The sequence below is a fragment of the Oryctolagus cuniculus genome, chromosome 7, assembly GCF_051225735.1.
Source record: "Oryctolagus cuniculus isolate XC-2025 breed Fujian yellow rabbit chromosome 7, ASM5122573v1, whole genome shotgun sequence".
NCBI lineage: Eukaryota > Metazoa > Chordata > Mammalia > Lagomorpha > Leporidae > Oryctolagus > Oryctolagus cuniculus.
The window spans coordinates 139,472,626-139,488,286 of record NC_142873.1 but is presented as its reverse complement, the minus strand read 5'-3'; the positions used below and the strand labels follow the sequence as shown (position 1 = coordinate 139,488,286).

The following is a 15,661-nucleotide window of genomic DNA, read 5'->3' as shown; positions in this document are numbered from 1 at the left end:
CTGTGTCCCCCACCTGCCACAATCAAGGTGAACAGACGCAGCCAGGCAAGGTCGAACACACTGCCTCCAACCTCTGATGCGTGCGGGATGGGGACCTTCAGGGATGAAACGCGGAGGGCCGGCCTCTGGACTCCGAGTGCAGGGCGACTGAACTTTCTGGAACACGTCTTGAAGCAGCCCAAGTCTCCCCAGAAGCTGCAGGAGCAGGGCAGGGCGGTCCTCACGGTCGCAGTAGACTGGGCTCTGTTCCCAGGTGCAGCCAGCTGCCAGACTCCCAGAGTCCTGCTGGGGGCACAGCGAGGAACACACTCCCTAGAAAACACTGAGGCCATCTGCTCTGGCCACATCCCTTGGTGGGGCGGGACGGCTTGGCCAGGAGGGTCCACAGCAGCCCCAGAAGCTGCCTTCCCGGTCCCCTGGTCTCCACGTGGAGTTCACATTCGCACTCCCAGGTGCTGCTGCAGGAGACCCGGGGCACACATAGCCTCCACTTGAGGCTGTGGTCCCCACCACTGGACAACGTCCTCGCCTGAGACCCTGGAATGGGCTCTCCTTTCTTTGCCGACTGGGAATGGTTGCTTGAGGTAGGTGGCCCCCCCACCCCCCAGCTCTGTGGGGTTGAAAGGCGTGGGGCCGTAGAGATCCGATACCAGAACCGGGATGATCAGGGCAAAGCAAAGGAAGAAGGAGAATCGGAGTCTCCTGAAGGCGGCCAGGAAATCACTGGCCCCGACGGGTCCACTGAGTCACAGGCGGGGACAGGCAGAGGCGGGGCTGGAGTTGGGGTCCACCCAGGACCCCCACGTGTGGGCCGGAGTTTTGGAGCCCCCACTGCCCGCACCCCACAAGCACACTCTGGAGACGGGCACTGCCCTCAGGACACGAGTGGCTGCAATTCTGAGTGCAGGTCAGGCCCTGACCGGCAGAGGAGGAAGACGGTGCCGCTGGGGGTAGGAAGTGGGGGGAGATGCAGGTGGGAGTGGGAGGAAGGTCAAAGGAGCCCTGCAGGCTCACAGACCTAGGCCCCGCCCCAGGGAACCTGGCAGAGGTGCCACGCCCCCCTCTGTCTATTGAAGTTAGTGCCTCCATGCCTCTGTCCCTGTCCCCTCCTCCTGCTTGGGCTGGGCCTGCACAGAGCAGAGGTGGAAGCTGACCTAGGGGCCCTCTCTTCTGCTTTCCTAACAGACCAGTCAGGGGCTGAGCCCACACAGAGATGACCACGCTGCCAGGGACGACAATGTGCCAGGGGAGACATCTGCGGCAGAACTACTGCCCCCCATCTGACCTTTGCAGGGCCCCCAGCAGTCTGGCCCAGGGCCTCCCCAGCACTGTCACCGCTTGGCTCTCAGGCATCTGCCTGGGGACTGGATCAGCCAGGGAAGCTGAGCTCCGCCTTTGTGCCTGGTGAGATGTCACTGCAGGGGAAGGTGTGGCTGATGGCCTCAGTGGGGCCACCAAGCATTGGGCCCATGAGGCTCTGAGCTGCTCTCCTTCTACCCTCAAAGAGTGGGCCCCTGACTGTGGTCTCTGTCCCATGAGGACTGTACCTCCACAGCCAGCAGTGGCTGACATGTTCGCCCTCTCAACATGCTCTGTAAATTGGCATACAAACCCCATTTTCCGGATGTGGAGACTGAGGCTCAGAGAGGTAAGGAAACACTCTAAGATGACACCGCTACTGAGAGGCAGATCTGGGTTTTGCGCCCGAGTCTCTGTGACTCCCAAGCCTGCCTTCTCCCCAGCCAGATATCACAGATGCAGGCTCCATGCCGGATTCCAGAGGGCTCTACAAAGCCCCCAGGAGGAGGTAAGCTTTCTCTCCTTTCTTGCATCCTGGGGCAGGGTTCCAGAGACTCGGGGGGAGGGTGCTGACCATGAGGCACAGAGGAAGGGGAGGGTCCATGCCTAGGGCTTCCCAGTGGTCTTCACCTTGCTCATGTTCTCCAATAGTGAGGCTGGCTCTGTAAGACGCCGATGATCACTGTGCTCCTTGCAACCTGAGCCTGATAGCCTCCAGGAACCCGGGTCCCTGTGGATGCAAAGGATCTTCTGCATCCTCCATTCCTTGCCTTCTGCAAAAGTCCAGGACCACCAGAGGAACTTGGGCAATGGCCAGAGTATTTTCCTAGAATCTGGGGGGGAGGCAGGGCCCTGCCATGGTCACAGCCAATGGATGGGATCAGAGCAAGGCAAAGAGAGATCCTCCACCCCAAGAAGGGTCAGTGAAGAAGGCATGGCTGGGGCCAGCACTGTGGCACAGTGGGTTAAAGCCCTGGCCTGAGGCGCCGGCATCCCATATGGGTGTTGGTTCTAGTCCCGGCTGCTCCTCTTCCAATCTGGCTCTCTGCTGTGGCCTGGGAAAGCAGCAGAAGATGGCTGAGTCCTTGGGCTCCTGCACCCACGTGGGATACCCAGAAGAAGCTCCTGGCTCCAGATTGGCACAGCTCCAGCCATTGCGGCCAACTGGGGAGTGAACCAGTGGATGGAAGACCTCTCTCTTTCTCTCTCTCTCTCTCTGCCTCTGCCTCTCCTTCTCTCTGTGTAAAAGATATGGCTCCCAAATTGAGCTTGGGGACCTGGAGATCACAGTGTGCATGTAAGTGTGTGTGTGCATCTGAGTGTGAGTGTGCATGTGCATAAGTGTGCCTGAGAGTGAATGTATGTGTGAGTGTACATGTGTGTTTTCATGTGTGAGTATGTATGTGTGCGCAAGAATGTGCGTGCGAGTATTTGTGCATGTTTTCATGTGTGAGAGTGCAAGTATATGTGTGAATGTGTGTGTGCAAGCGTGTGTGTTTTCATGTGTGAGTATGCGTGAGTATATGTGTGTGCATGCATATATGTGAGTGTGTGTATGTGAGTGATGGTCATGGGGCTGGACTTGGTGATGAGCATATGGTGGTGACTTGGAGGTGTTGGGCGGGGGGGATGTGGGGTAGAGCATGTGTGTGTGCATAGTTGAAGAGCAATACCAAATCCACTATCTGGACTGTAACTCTCAGCTGGTTCAAGCCTAGTTTTTGCTCACGGACAATCACCCACACAAAAAAAGCAATTAACTTTAGGGAGAGTGAGTCTAACATGCTAGGGAATTCTTGCAGCATGTCAGAGCTACAGGGTTCAACGCTCACCATAGTAACAGCCCTTTGCTGCACAAAACAGTGCCTGCTGGACTCCCAAGGCTGGCCGTGGGCCAGCACCACAGGGAGGAGAAGGCCACTGACGGACGTGTCAGTGCCGCTGGACCCCTCAGTGACGGGCACACTCTGCCACCGACCGTGGCTGTCCCCACCCCAGCCTGCATGATGTCAGTGCAAGGTTACCACATGATTATTCCCTGCCACATTCTTGGCTTTGACGTGTCCTTTGTTTTATGAAATAATGGGCTGAGGACTTGGCAGGTTTTCTTCTAATAGCCTGACTTAGAGAAATAAAAAAAAAAAAAAAGATCAATCCTATGTTGCTGGAGTTGTTTTAGTACCAGTCCACAAATCCCGAACAAGCGAAGGCCCTGATTAAAACCCTCCTGCCAGTGTCCCCCTCGGGGAGAAGAGTGTGGAAACTGAGGCAGGGGTGCCGAGGGCCACGCTCCCTTGGGAAGCAGTGGGCACCTGATCCCCACCATGGAGGTGGCTGTTTGTTTTTCCCTCCGATGGGAGTCCCTGTCTTCTCTGCAGGTAAACCAATGCCCAGCTAGTCCAATCCATCTTTTCTAACAGGATCTGTTGTCTTTCGACGCCTTGGCACAGAACCAGGAGAACAGCCTGAAATCTTAATGGATGCTAATAAAAGCAGGATCCTCATAAACCCGCAGCAGCGGATTTTCACAGGAATCCCGGGATGCATCAAGGCGAGGGGCAAGGGAGAGCGGGGATTCTTCGCACACATCCGTCCCGAGCCTCGGAGTGTGTTTATCCGTAACTGCTATGCAGGTATAAATTAGAGCACAATGGGGACCCTCGCCTTGTAAATAAGTATAATTTAATCTTACAGCAACAAGTGAGAATGACTCCCCTACCCTTTTCCTCTGCTTCATTCCTTCCCCACTGAGGGAATTAATAGGAAAAGGGATCCTCACTCCGATTCGTTTCCCTCCAGAAGTTCGGACAGCAAGGCATTGACTCACCCTTGGTGGGCAGAAGCTGGAGGAGGCCTTGTGGCTCCCAAACAAGTGAGTGAGAGACGGGGGTGCTGAGAGAGACAGAACCGGAAAGATCTTTCATCCTGGCATCTGGTTATGGCAGTGAAAACTGGGGGACATCCTAGGCAGAGAGCTGGTGAGTAACTGGGCCACAGGCTTACAAGGAGAAGCCAGGCAGCCATGAATCCACCCCCGCCCTGCCCCGGATGTGGCACTATGGCTAAGAAGACAGACTTCAGGGTTGGATCCCAGCACTGCTCCTTGCTGTGTGATATCAAGCAAGTAGCCTAATCTCCCTGGGCCTCATTGCCCTCTTCCAGGAGTTATGGCCTTCCTAGAGTTTTTAGAGAGATGAAATGAAATGTTAGCTTAAAGAGTCTGGCACTGGTTGGCATATATTGGGAGTAAATGCTCAATAAATAATACTATTACCACGCCTATTCTATTGTGGAGACCTCTGCGGTGATAGAACAATTTCCATGATACGATGTTAAGTGAAAAAATGACTACAGGCATCTTATGATCCTAACTCTCATATTAAAATACAGCTAAGGAACTAGCTAACTGGATCTAGGCCAGGGAAAAAAGGCCGAAGGGGAAGATAGAAAAAATGATAACCATTGTTGTTCATTTCTATATAACTTTGTATATTTTCTACAAGGAGCAAGTGTGTTAGGTTTACAGTCAGAGGAAGAGGTCTTTTACAAAAAGAGACAGGGGTTAGGGCTGGCGCTGTGGCGCAGCAGGTTAAAGCCCTGGCCTGAGGCGCCGGCATCACATATGGGCGCTGGTTCTAGTCCCCGCTGTTCCTCTTCCGATCTGGCTCTCTGCTGTGGCCTGAGAAAGCAGTGGAGGACGGCCCAAGTGCCTGGGCCCCTGCACCCACATGAGAGACCCAGAAGAAGCTCCTGACTCCTGGCTTCGGATCGGCGCAGCTCCAGCTGTTGCATTCATCTGGGGAGTGAACCAGCGGATGGAAGGCCTCTCTCTCTGTCTCTACCTCTCTCTGTAACTCTTTCAAATAAATAAAATAAATCTTTAAAGAGAGAGAGAGAGAGAGAGAGAGAGAGAGAGAGACAGGGGTCTGAGGGTGTGAGGGCTGGGCAGCCTCTGGGGCTTCCAGGCCAGGGAGGGCTCATCTAGATGCTCAACCCCACTCCCAGTGGGAAACTGCAGCCGTGGTCCCAGACTCACTCACATGGCCTCCACCTCCGCAGAGCAGTTCCAGCCCTGGGCTGCCCTGGACTCCTCTGTGTTCTGTGCAGGATGGGGAATGACCCCAGCCACACCCACAAGGCACGCTGGCAACAGCCATGGCACCAGCAAGCCTGCATTCTCACTGTTATGCTGGCCCCCAGATCTGAGCCCGTATCTGGGCAGAGTCCATTCCCCCTCCTGCCTCTGCAGTGGCCACACGTGGCTCCTACCAGGAGCTTGTCCGATTTCACCACCCAGCAGACGGGGAGCTCTTCCAAGGTGCATGTCTTTCTCACCTGCCGTTTCTGCCACCATCAAGCCTTGCATGCAGCAGGCATGCAATAAATGTACCGCTCGCCCTGCTCTCTTCCTCTCCAGCCTGACCATGGCGCCTCCCTTCCTCCCACAGCTCCCTGTCTCTGGCTTGTGTGACTCTCGCAGCCTCCACTTTCTGCTGCACTCAGAGCCCTCGGCGACACCACCTGCACCCTCCACCCCCACACACGGAGCCCTGCTGCTCCCGGGCACACAGCAGCGAGCGCTGCAGCCCTGCCCCTCCTCTCCTGAAGCACATCTGGACACACCCTCCTACTGGCCCCCGATGCGCTCCCCAAGGTCCCCTTGAGGCTCGCAGCCTGCTCACGCAGCTACAGTGCAACACACGAGAGGGTTCCACATGCCGCACACCACCGGGCACACAGGAAGCTGGCCACTTCCCAAGGTCTGCAGACAACAAGAGAGGAAAGTTGCCAAGTCCTCCATCACTCCCTATCCCATCCACAGTAGGAGAATGGGTATGGAACACACCACCAGAGAGCTGGCACTTTCTGACGAGGCCACAAGGCAAGAGGTCGGCCTTGCCCTTTGCACAGTGCCTGGCTGGGATCACAGGGCCAGATCCCCCCAAACGCTCAATCCCTTTGTTGGACGCCTTGTGTCTTCCAGAAGCAGAACACCTGTACAGATGGTTTTACCATGACCACATCCACGTTGAGACCAAAAGGTTTTTAGTCCCAATGCCAGTCACTCAACCGAGACCCCCCAGGGCAGTCTTCAGCAGAGACACGCATTGAATCAGAGAGCAAAATGACCATCACTGTTTACCATGGTGTTGGAAAGAGCCCATGGATTCTCACTGTGATTGGACCAAGGGCTCCAATGGCAGGGGGAAGGAAGCAGCCCCAGGCGCTAAGGAGACAATGTGTGTGTACACCGGGAATTCACAGCTGCATGGGCAGAGGGCAGGGGGGCTGGAGCGCGCACTTACCACAGAGAGGAGCCCTCGGTGCCCGTGACCTCCAGGAAGTCGTAACCGTCCTCCAGCTGGAAGTCACTGAAGACCAGGGCGATGGTGTCCCCCAGCTCGGCCAGGATGGTCCATGTGCAGTCGGCGTTGTTGTGGTACTCGGAGGGGAAGTGGGGGCTGGAGATGATGCCACTCTGGCCCCGCAGGGTTCCACCGCAGGCGTCATCCGCTGTGGGCACAGAGACGAGGGACTCGCGTGAGTGGCTCTCACCCAGGAGAGGCAGAAAGAGCCCTGGACTATGACACCTGCACCACAGTCTGACAAGAACCTGGTCTCGTGCATCCGTGTAGCCCCTGCCATGCGCCAACCACCGCGCTGAGCATTTTAGATATTGCTATGCTTGCTTAGTGCGTCCAGAAAACTAAGGCTCAAGGCGGCCAAGCCATGCGCCTGGTGACCCAGAGCCAGCTACCCAGACCTTCAAAGCCTGCCCACCCTGGGCCCGGTAGGCAAGTAATTATACTGCACCGGGGCACACGTTGTCTTAGTGTAAAGAAAGGAACCATGCAACCAGTGTCTGTCTGAGTCTCAGAGGCGTCAGGTGCTAATAACGAACAGTCATATTTGTTGAGTACTTAGGATACTCCAGGTACTATTCTCCAGCCCCTGCCACATTCATTTAGTCCCTTCTAGGGAGTGCCGTTCCCGTTTCATAGGTAGGAAGCCAAAGCACAAAGAGATCAGTCACTGGCCGAAGGTGACACAGCTCACTGAGACTTAATTCTAAATTCTAAAGCCCTACAACCCTCCTCCATTGACTGGCGTGCTCTTCTGTCTTCTGAGAGCATGGCTCACACGTTGTGGAGATACACAAAGCAGCAAGTAACCATCATTACGGGGAGGGGGTCAGTTTGGGAAGGCTGAACAGGAGAAGGGCCACTGGAGCCAGGTTTTGAAGGACGGATAGGAGTATTTCAAGGAAGAGGGGCCCAAATACCCAAATGGCTATGCACACAGACGTCTGGAAGTGCAAGGCATGTCTAAGATAAACAGATGACTTCTCAGAGAGTAGAGTGGCTGATGATGGGTGATGGCAATGGAGACGCAGAAGGGGGCACACAGGATGGGGTCCACAGATCAGCAGGCAGCCAAGTGTGCTAGAAAGAAAACTTCAGGAAGGTCTCCACAACTCCCCAGCCACGTGTGCAACCTCAGGCAATTTATCTTTCTAGGTCTCAATTGACTTCTTTCTACAATGGTTTACTGTGATAACCAAAGGGGATCATTAATGTCACGGTTCCTGGCACACACTAGTGACTGACCGCAGTAGATGCCCAACTAAAACCAAGAGCTTCTTTTCCTTCCACTTCATCTTGAGGATCAGAGGCAGTGAAGGAGTGAGTCTGCTCGCACCTGCGATAGATCACTCAGGCTGTGGCATGGAGGGGGTTTGAGTTGAGGAAGCAAGCAGAACACTCCAGGCAAGGCACAGGCGCCGAAGTCCAGGGGAGCCCAGATTTGGGGGCAGGGGAATTACTGAGATATTTAGAGAGTCTACAGCACTTGGACCCAGGAGGGATGGAATCTGGGTCTCTGGCATGAGCACCTAGGCAGACAAAAAGGTGCCATTTCCTAGGGCGGGGAGCCCAGGCACACAGCGCCTTGTGGTGTGCAGGTCAACTGAGAGTTCAGGTTTGTTTTCATGTTGTCTATTTTTAATATACTTGAATGGCAGAGAGGTGGCAGGGGAGGGAAGGGAAGGGAGAGAGGCCAGGAGAGGGGAGGGGAGGGACAGAGATACAGAGAAAGACAGAGAGACGGAGTGTTTCCATCCGCTGGCTCATTCCTCCAACACTTGCAACAGTCAGAGCTAGGCCGGCTCAAAGCCAGGAGCCAAGAATTGCATCTGGGTCTCCCACATGGGAGGCAGGGTCCCAAGCACTTGAGCCATCACTGCTGCCTCCCAGGGTGTGCATTGGCATGAATCCGGATCGGAAGTGGAGTACCCAAGACCCTGATATAGGATGTGGGTGTTGCCAAGAGGTGGCCTAACCTGATGTATCACAGTGTCTGCCACTAGAGTTCAGTGTTGGAGACACAGAGCTGAGCATGTCTGTGGGGCATCTGGTGGACAGAAAAGGATGACCACTGGACGTACAGGTGCAATCTGGGCTGGAGAGAGAAGGGATTCTGTTTAGTGGCTGTGGAGTATCCTGGGTACTGTCACTGTCCAGGGTCAAGAGAAAGGGGCCATTCCTCAGGGTGCTGTGGATACACAAATGAAAGGACCTTCCCTACAGTGGGTGCACATGAGCGTTCTGTTCCTGTGCATGTGAACTGAGCCCCTTCTGTGAGCCCAACCCCGGGGCTTGACTCAGCGGAAGGGCAAGGGCAGCACAGACTTGTCCTGGCTGAGGCCCCGAGGCTCAGGGGTCAGAGGGTCTGGGGAGGATGTGGCTTGGTAGATGGTTCATGGGTGCATTTGGCAAATGCTCGCTTGCTTTCTCTCTCTCTCTCTTAAGATTTATGTATTTAGGGGCTGGTACAGTGGTGCGATAGGTTAATTGTTCACTTGCAGCACTGGCATCCCATATGGGTGCTGGTTCTAGTCCTGGTTGCTCCTCTTTCTGATCCAGCTCTCTGCTGTGGTCTGGGAAAGCAGCAGAAGATGGCCCAAGTCCTTGGGCCCCCTGCACCTGCATGAGAGACCTGGAATAAGCTCCTGACTCCTGGTTTCGGATAGGCCCAGCTTCGGCTGTTCCAGCCATTTGGGGAGTGAACCATTGGATGGAAGACCTTTTTCTCTGTTTCTCTTTCTCACTGTCTGTAACTCTACCTCTCAAATAAGTAACTAAAATCTTTAAAAAAAAATTCATGTCTCCGCCTTGCGGCGCCGGCACACCAGGTTCTAGTCCCGGTCGGGGCGCCAGATTCTGTCCCGGTTGCCCCTCTTCCAGGCCAGCTCTCTGCTGTGGCCAGGGAGTGCAGTGGAGGATGGCCCAAGTCCTTGGACCCTGCACCTCATGGAAGACCAGGAGAAGCACCTGGCTCCTGCCATCGGATCAGCGCGGTACGCCGGCCGCAGCGCGCTGGCCGCGGCGGCCATTGGAGGGTGAACCAACGGCAAAGGAAGACCTTTCTCTCTGTCTCTCTCTCACTGTCCACTCTGCCTGTCAAAAAACAAAATTCATGTATTTATTTGAGAGACAAATTGACAGAGAGAAGGAGAGACAGAGAGAAAGGTCTTCCATCTTCTGGTTCACTCCTCAAATGGCTGTTAATGGCCAGAGCTGGGCAGAACCAAAGCCAGGAATTTCTTGTGAGTCTCCCACATGGGTGTAGAGACCCAAGCACTTGGGCCATCTTCCATTGCCTTCCCAGGCCACAGCAGAGAGCTGGATCAGAAGAGGAGCGGCCAGGACATGAACTGGTATCTATATGGGATGCTGGCAATGCAGGCAGAGACTTAGCCCACTACACCACAGAACTCACCTGACAAAATGCTTTATGAATGCTGCCATTTGTCAGGCATGGTTCTAGGCATTGGGCAATTCAGCTGTGAATACAGAAATGATTGGTACCCCCATGGAGCTTGCCTTCTGCTCAGAGGGATAAAGATGACTCCGCGAGCAACGAAGAGATGGAAAACGAGGTGCAGAGAGGCCTGGGGTATCTCAGGTGGGGTGTGAGGCATGCACATTCCAGAAAGGGGGCTCAGAGCAAGCCTCATTGGCATGGTGACCCTTCAGCCAAGGCCTGGGGAGGATGAGAGGGAGCCACGTGGTTATCTGTGGGAAGAGCATTCTGGGCAGATGGAACAGCAAGTGCGAGGGTGTGCAGGGGTCTGGCATCTTTGAAGGGCGTCAGAGGGAGGCAGCATTGTGGCAAAGAGGGTTAAGAAGCCTCCTGGGATGCCAGCAACCCCCTATGCATCAGCTCGAGTCCCAACTGCTCCATTTTCAATCCAGCTTTCTGCTGTGGCCTGGGAAAGCAGTAGAAGATGGCCCAAGTCCTTGGGCTCCTGCCCCCATGTGGGAGACTCAGAAGAAACCCTTGGCTCCTGCTTTGGCCTGGCCTAGCCCCGGCTGTTGCGGCCATTGAGGAGTGAACCAGAGGATGGAAGAGTCTCTCTCTCTCTAACTCTGCCTTTCAAATATACAATAAATAAATCTTTTTTTGTGTGTGTGACAGGCAGAGTGGACAGTGAGAGAGAGAGACAGAGAGAAAGGTCTTCCTTTGCCGTTGGTTCACCCTCCAATGGCCGCCGCGGCCAGCACGTTGTGACCGGCGCACCGCGCTGATCCGATGGCAGGAGCCAGGTACTTCTCCTGGTCTCCCATGGGGTGCAGGGCCCAAGCACTTGGGCCTTCCTCCACTGTACTCCCTGGCCACAGCAGACAGCTGGCCTGGAAGACGAGCAACTGGGACAGAATCCGGCGCCCCGACCGGGACTAGAACCCAGTGTGCCGGCGCCGCAAGGCAGAGGATTAGCCTAGTGAGCCGCGGCGCCGGCCGAATAAATCTTTTTTAAAGACAGGAGGAGCGTCAAGGGCCCAAAGGCACTGGAGCAATAGAACAAGGAGAGCAGAGGGGCCCAAGTCAGCAGGGAGGCTACCGTCAGGACGCAGGTTCGACCCCGGGTGAGGTGAGAAGCAGTGGAAGACTCTGAGCACAGCAGGTGACGTGACCTGAGCCGGGAATACACAGGACTTCTGGGCTGCCATACGGACCACAGAGCACGGAACCAGGATAATCCAGGGCGGAGAAGTGGGTGGCTGGGACCCCGCGGTAACAGGGAGATGTGGTTGGAGCAGGACTGCGTATGGAGCTGAGATGGCAGGATATGAGGTCTGTTTGCCTGGGCGGCCGCAGCACAAGGCGAGGGTAGCAGCCTGGAGGCTGACGGTAGTGAGTGTATTGTGTCAGGCCGGGACTGTGGGGCAGGAAGAGGTGACAGCGCTGGACTGGGCGGGAAGGTGAGGGTGTCCTGGGAGGACCTTTGGTGCCACGTGGAGGAGCTGAAGCTCTGTTCTCCTCTCTTCTTCCTGTGCTACCCCAAGTGCAGGTGCCCAGGCCTCGGGAGAGAGGCAGGGAGGGAAGACGGGCAAGGCCAATGGTGCTCGGCTTAGTGGTGCTGTTTGTTTGTTTCATCAGGTTGATGCTATTTCCACCCTGGGTATCTCTCTGGCAGGAGACTACGAAGTCTGACATCTGAGGCCAAGTCTGTCTTCTTCTGATGTAAATAAATTCACCGTAAACATTACCAGGGAGGTAAGTTACAGGAGCCACTCCGTGAGTGGGAGATTTGTCACCGGCATCCCCAGCAGGCCCTAGTCCACCAGTCCCCAACAGCCCTGTCACCAGTCCTGTCTATGCAGGCAGATCCTTCTTCTGCGGTGTAGGGGGCTTGGAGGGCTGGGGGTGGGGAGATTGGAGACGTGGAGAACAGCGAAAGGGTGTTTGAATCATCAAAGCACGGAGCAGGCAGTGGCCCAGGGAGGGACTGGGGGAACAGCCAGGGAGGAGCGAATGGGGGTGGGCTCCAACAGGCAGAGGGCTGGCCAGGAGGAGGGGACCCAGGGAGCCCTGGAGAGAAGCAGCGCAACCCAACCCAGACCATCCTCATCCTCTCCTGTTCCTCTCCTGGAGTTCCCTATCCTGGACAGCAGCAGCACCATGGGTCTGGTGCCTCCTGCTCTGGGGACATCCTCAGCCCCTCCCACCTCTTCACACCCAGCAGGTGACCGCATCCTGTCCCTCCTGCCCAGTGCTCTCCATCCTGGCCCTGGTCCCTGCTCCTGGGGGACTGTGAGCCATGCTGAGCTTCAAGTCACCTACAGCTGTGAAGCCTCCTGGTCCAGGCCAGGGTACCACTGGGAAGCACAGACCTGGTGATGCCACTCTCTCTGAGAACTTTCCACAGCTCCCACTGTCACATAGGATACAGGAGGCCACATGGGGGCTTACAGGAGCCTTACCCTCCCAACTGCCCTCTGCCCAGCTCTGCTCATGCACCAAGCATCTTCCTCGTGAAGGACCTCCACAAGTGCGTCAATGCACTTGGACACGGCCCCCCAGGGTCTCCTACTGAGGGGATGAATGTAGATAGGCAATTACATGGCACTCCTTTGTGGAGCTGTGGTTCTGGGCCAGGTGTGGTACCTGCTGCACCTGCACCTCCTCACCCAGTCCTCACCTCACCCACACTCTACAGATCAGAAAGAGGGGCTCCGAACTGTGCAAAGTTCTGTTTGCCCATCATCGAACCTTCTTCTCGACTTCATTAGATCTGGCTAATCCCTCCTCCGTCTAAGTGTCATTTTTTTTATGAATCTTTACAGGGACAGGGCACCCCTCTCCTCACCAGACGCTGTCTGGCGTACCACTGTTCTCTGATTGGTTTCGTCCTGACTCCCTGTCTAGACAGGAAACTGCACGGAGGCTGGGTGTGTGTTGGTTCTGTTGCTAGCACCTAGCCCATTTCCTGGCATAAATCAGGCGCTCCATCAACATCTGCTGAGCATCTAAATGAAACGAGGAACTGAAGCTTCAAGAGGTTAACTTTCCCCAGATCGCCCAGGAAGAGGCTGGGTCAGGATTCTACGGGAGTCTCCTGCCCTCTAACACACTGTTCAAAGGCAGGTTAGTGGGCTATCCTGGGAGTTTCAAACTCCCCAACTTCACCCCAGGACCTCTGTGCTATGCTCAGAAGCGAAGACTCGGGAGCCTGAGACCCTCCGGCTGGGGCCAGCAATGGACTCCGAAGCTGCGGCTCGTCCCGGGGGCGCCTCTGCCACCGGGGCTCTCGCCCCGTGCTGCTGTGATTGAAGATGCGATAAAAGCTGTTTGGAGATTCTCTCCCCCTTTAAACAAGGCACCATATTTCATGGTTACAACTTCAGAGTCATAAAATACAACCTTCAGCCGCCACCGCAGGCCTGAGATATTCATTTATTCTCTCCCCTTCCCTGGCAGTGAGTGTGGCCCACCGCGAAGTCACGCATGTTCCGAGGCGGGGTGCGTGGTGCTGACGGTGCCTTCCCAAGCTTATGGCTTTATTTACGACTGGCTTTAAGTGCTCCTGAAATTGCTTCAATTAACGATCGTTTTGGAGAACGATCCTGCAATCCTCCATGATGGCTGTGAACTCTACGGTCACTCCCAGATGTCCACTAAGGATGGCGGGGCTGCTTAAGGCCAACTCCTGTGCACCATCTCGGAGGCCTGGGACCCTGAGGATTCTCGGCGTTGGGCATCTGTCCATGGCCTTCCCTCCCCCAGGTCCCTCAGCTGCCAAGAAGATGAAAATGCCAACAGGCCCCCTCACCCTGGGGGAGAAGTCACCATCTTGCCATGCAAGGCCAGGCCTGGGAGAGCTGGGCTATGGGTGCCCAAAGCTGTAGTCCCCCCACCCCTTTTCTGGCCCTGCGTAGCTCAGCGTCTCTGTCCCTACTGGGGGCCCTTTCTAGGGGGCTCTGGACTCTGCCCCTGGATCCTTGGCTTTATCAAGGACCTTCCTTCTCCCATGTAGGAGATCCTAGCTCTAGACAGCAGCACCTCTGCCCCCAGAAGCCTTTCCTGGATACGGCCCCCCCAGGGTCTCCTACTGAGGGGAGGCATACAATTACATAGCGCTCCTTTGTGGAGCTGTCCTCCTGGCCCAGGTGATGCACCTGCTGCACCTGCACCTCTGCACCCACTTGGGTGGGAAGGTAGGGTCACTCGCACTCTACAGAGGAGGACAGAGGAGCTCAGGGAGCTTCCAGAACTGTCCCATGACCACAAAGCTATGCAATGCTGGCGCCAGGATTCCAGCCAGGACACTCGTGCCACAGCCCACCTACGAGGGAGTTGTTCATCATGATACTGAGTGAAACAAGCCAGTCCCCAAAAGACAAATACTGTGTCTTTTCCCTGGTCTGTGGTAACTGGTAAGAGTATCTAAAACGTAATGCATAGGGGTGGAATTTTTGAGACTGGATGATTGTTTACAGCCCTGTCTCTACTGTTGAGGAGCAGTGTTTTTTCCTTCTTACTACTTGCTGAACTCTTTACTTACTAAAGAGCTGATCTTATGAGTATAAAGTAAACTAAGAGTAGATCAATGTAAAAATTAAGAGAGGGAATAAGAGAAGAAGGAGGAGGTAGAGTGGGAAGTATTGCTATGTTCCTAAATCTGTATATATGAATTACATGAAATTTGTTTACCTTAAATAAGAAAAATGAAATAACCATAAAAATGTCAATAAAAGATAAAGCTTATTTTCATGCAGAACAATTTCTAAATCCATGAATAGCTTTTTTTCCCTGTAAGGTACATTTATCATGAACTTTTTAATAAGAAAGCTATGTACAGATTTCACAGTATTTTTCACCAACAACATATGCTTATCTTTTAACTCCATTTCTCATGAGCCTTTTGCAGCTCTCTGGTGCTTGCCTGCTCTTCAGGTTTTGGCCAATGCAATGCCTGACCCAGGCACCACTCGACCGAGGGGGAAAGGGAGGGGTTGGGCCTCCACTTAGGCTCCTTGGGTGAGGAGGCACAGCAGCCTCTGCCCATCAGAGTCACTTCAGGCCCTTTCAAGGAGCAAGTGAAAGAGGAAGGTCAAGGTGAACCACAGGAGACCGAGAAGCCCCTGTGTGCACCTGCGGATTGAGCTCCTGTATCCTGGACCACGTGGACAGGCTCTGGGAGTCACAGGGCCATTGTGAGTCAGGTTCCTGCTACAGATCACAGGCCACCGTCCCTGCCTGCAGTAAACAGTGATGTTCAGATCATGGCTGGGGCCAGCGCTGGGGCATAGTGGATTAAGTGGTCTCCTACGGTGCCAGCATCCCATGTGGCTGCTCCACTTCCCACCCAGATCCCTGCTAATGGCCTCAGAAAAAGCAGAAGATGCATCAAGTGCTTGGGCCCCTGCACCCACGTGGGAGACCTGGAGGAAGCTCCTGGCTTCGGCCTGGCCCAGCCCTGGCTGTTGCAGCCATCTGGGGAGTGAACCAGCAAATGGAAGCTTTCTCACTCTCTGTTATTCTGACTTTCAAATAAATAATATATTTAAGAAAAATCATG

At 54.9% G+C, this 15,661-nt stretch overlaps 1 protein-coding gene across 7 annotated transcripts in view; it reads right to left on the bottom strand.

Annotated features, from left to right (window-relative positions):
• CSMD2 (CUB and Sushi multiple domains 2) overlaps positions 1–15,661 on the bottom strand; it is a 624,779-nt gene that overhangs the window by 385,918 nt on the left and 223,200 nt on the right. For all 7 annotated transcript variants that reach the window (XM_051832052.3, XM_051832047.3, XM_051832045.3 and 4 more), the window contains exon 5: positions 6,606–6,813. In XM_051832052.3, the coding sequence (XP_051688012.3) occupies positions 6,606–6,813 (208 nt within the window). The remainder of the gene's footprint in view (positions 1–6,605; positions 6,814–15,661) is intronic.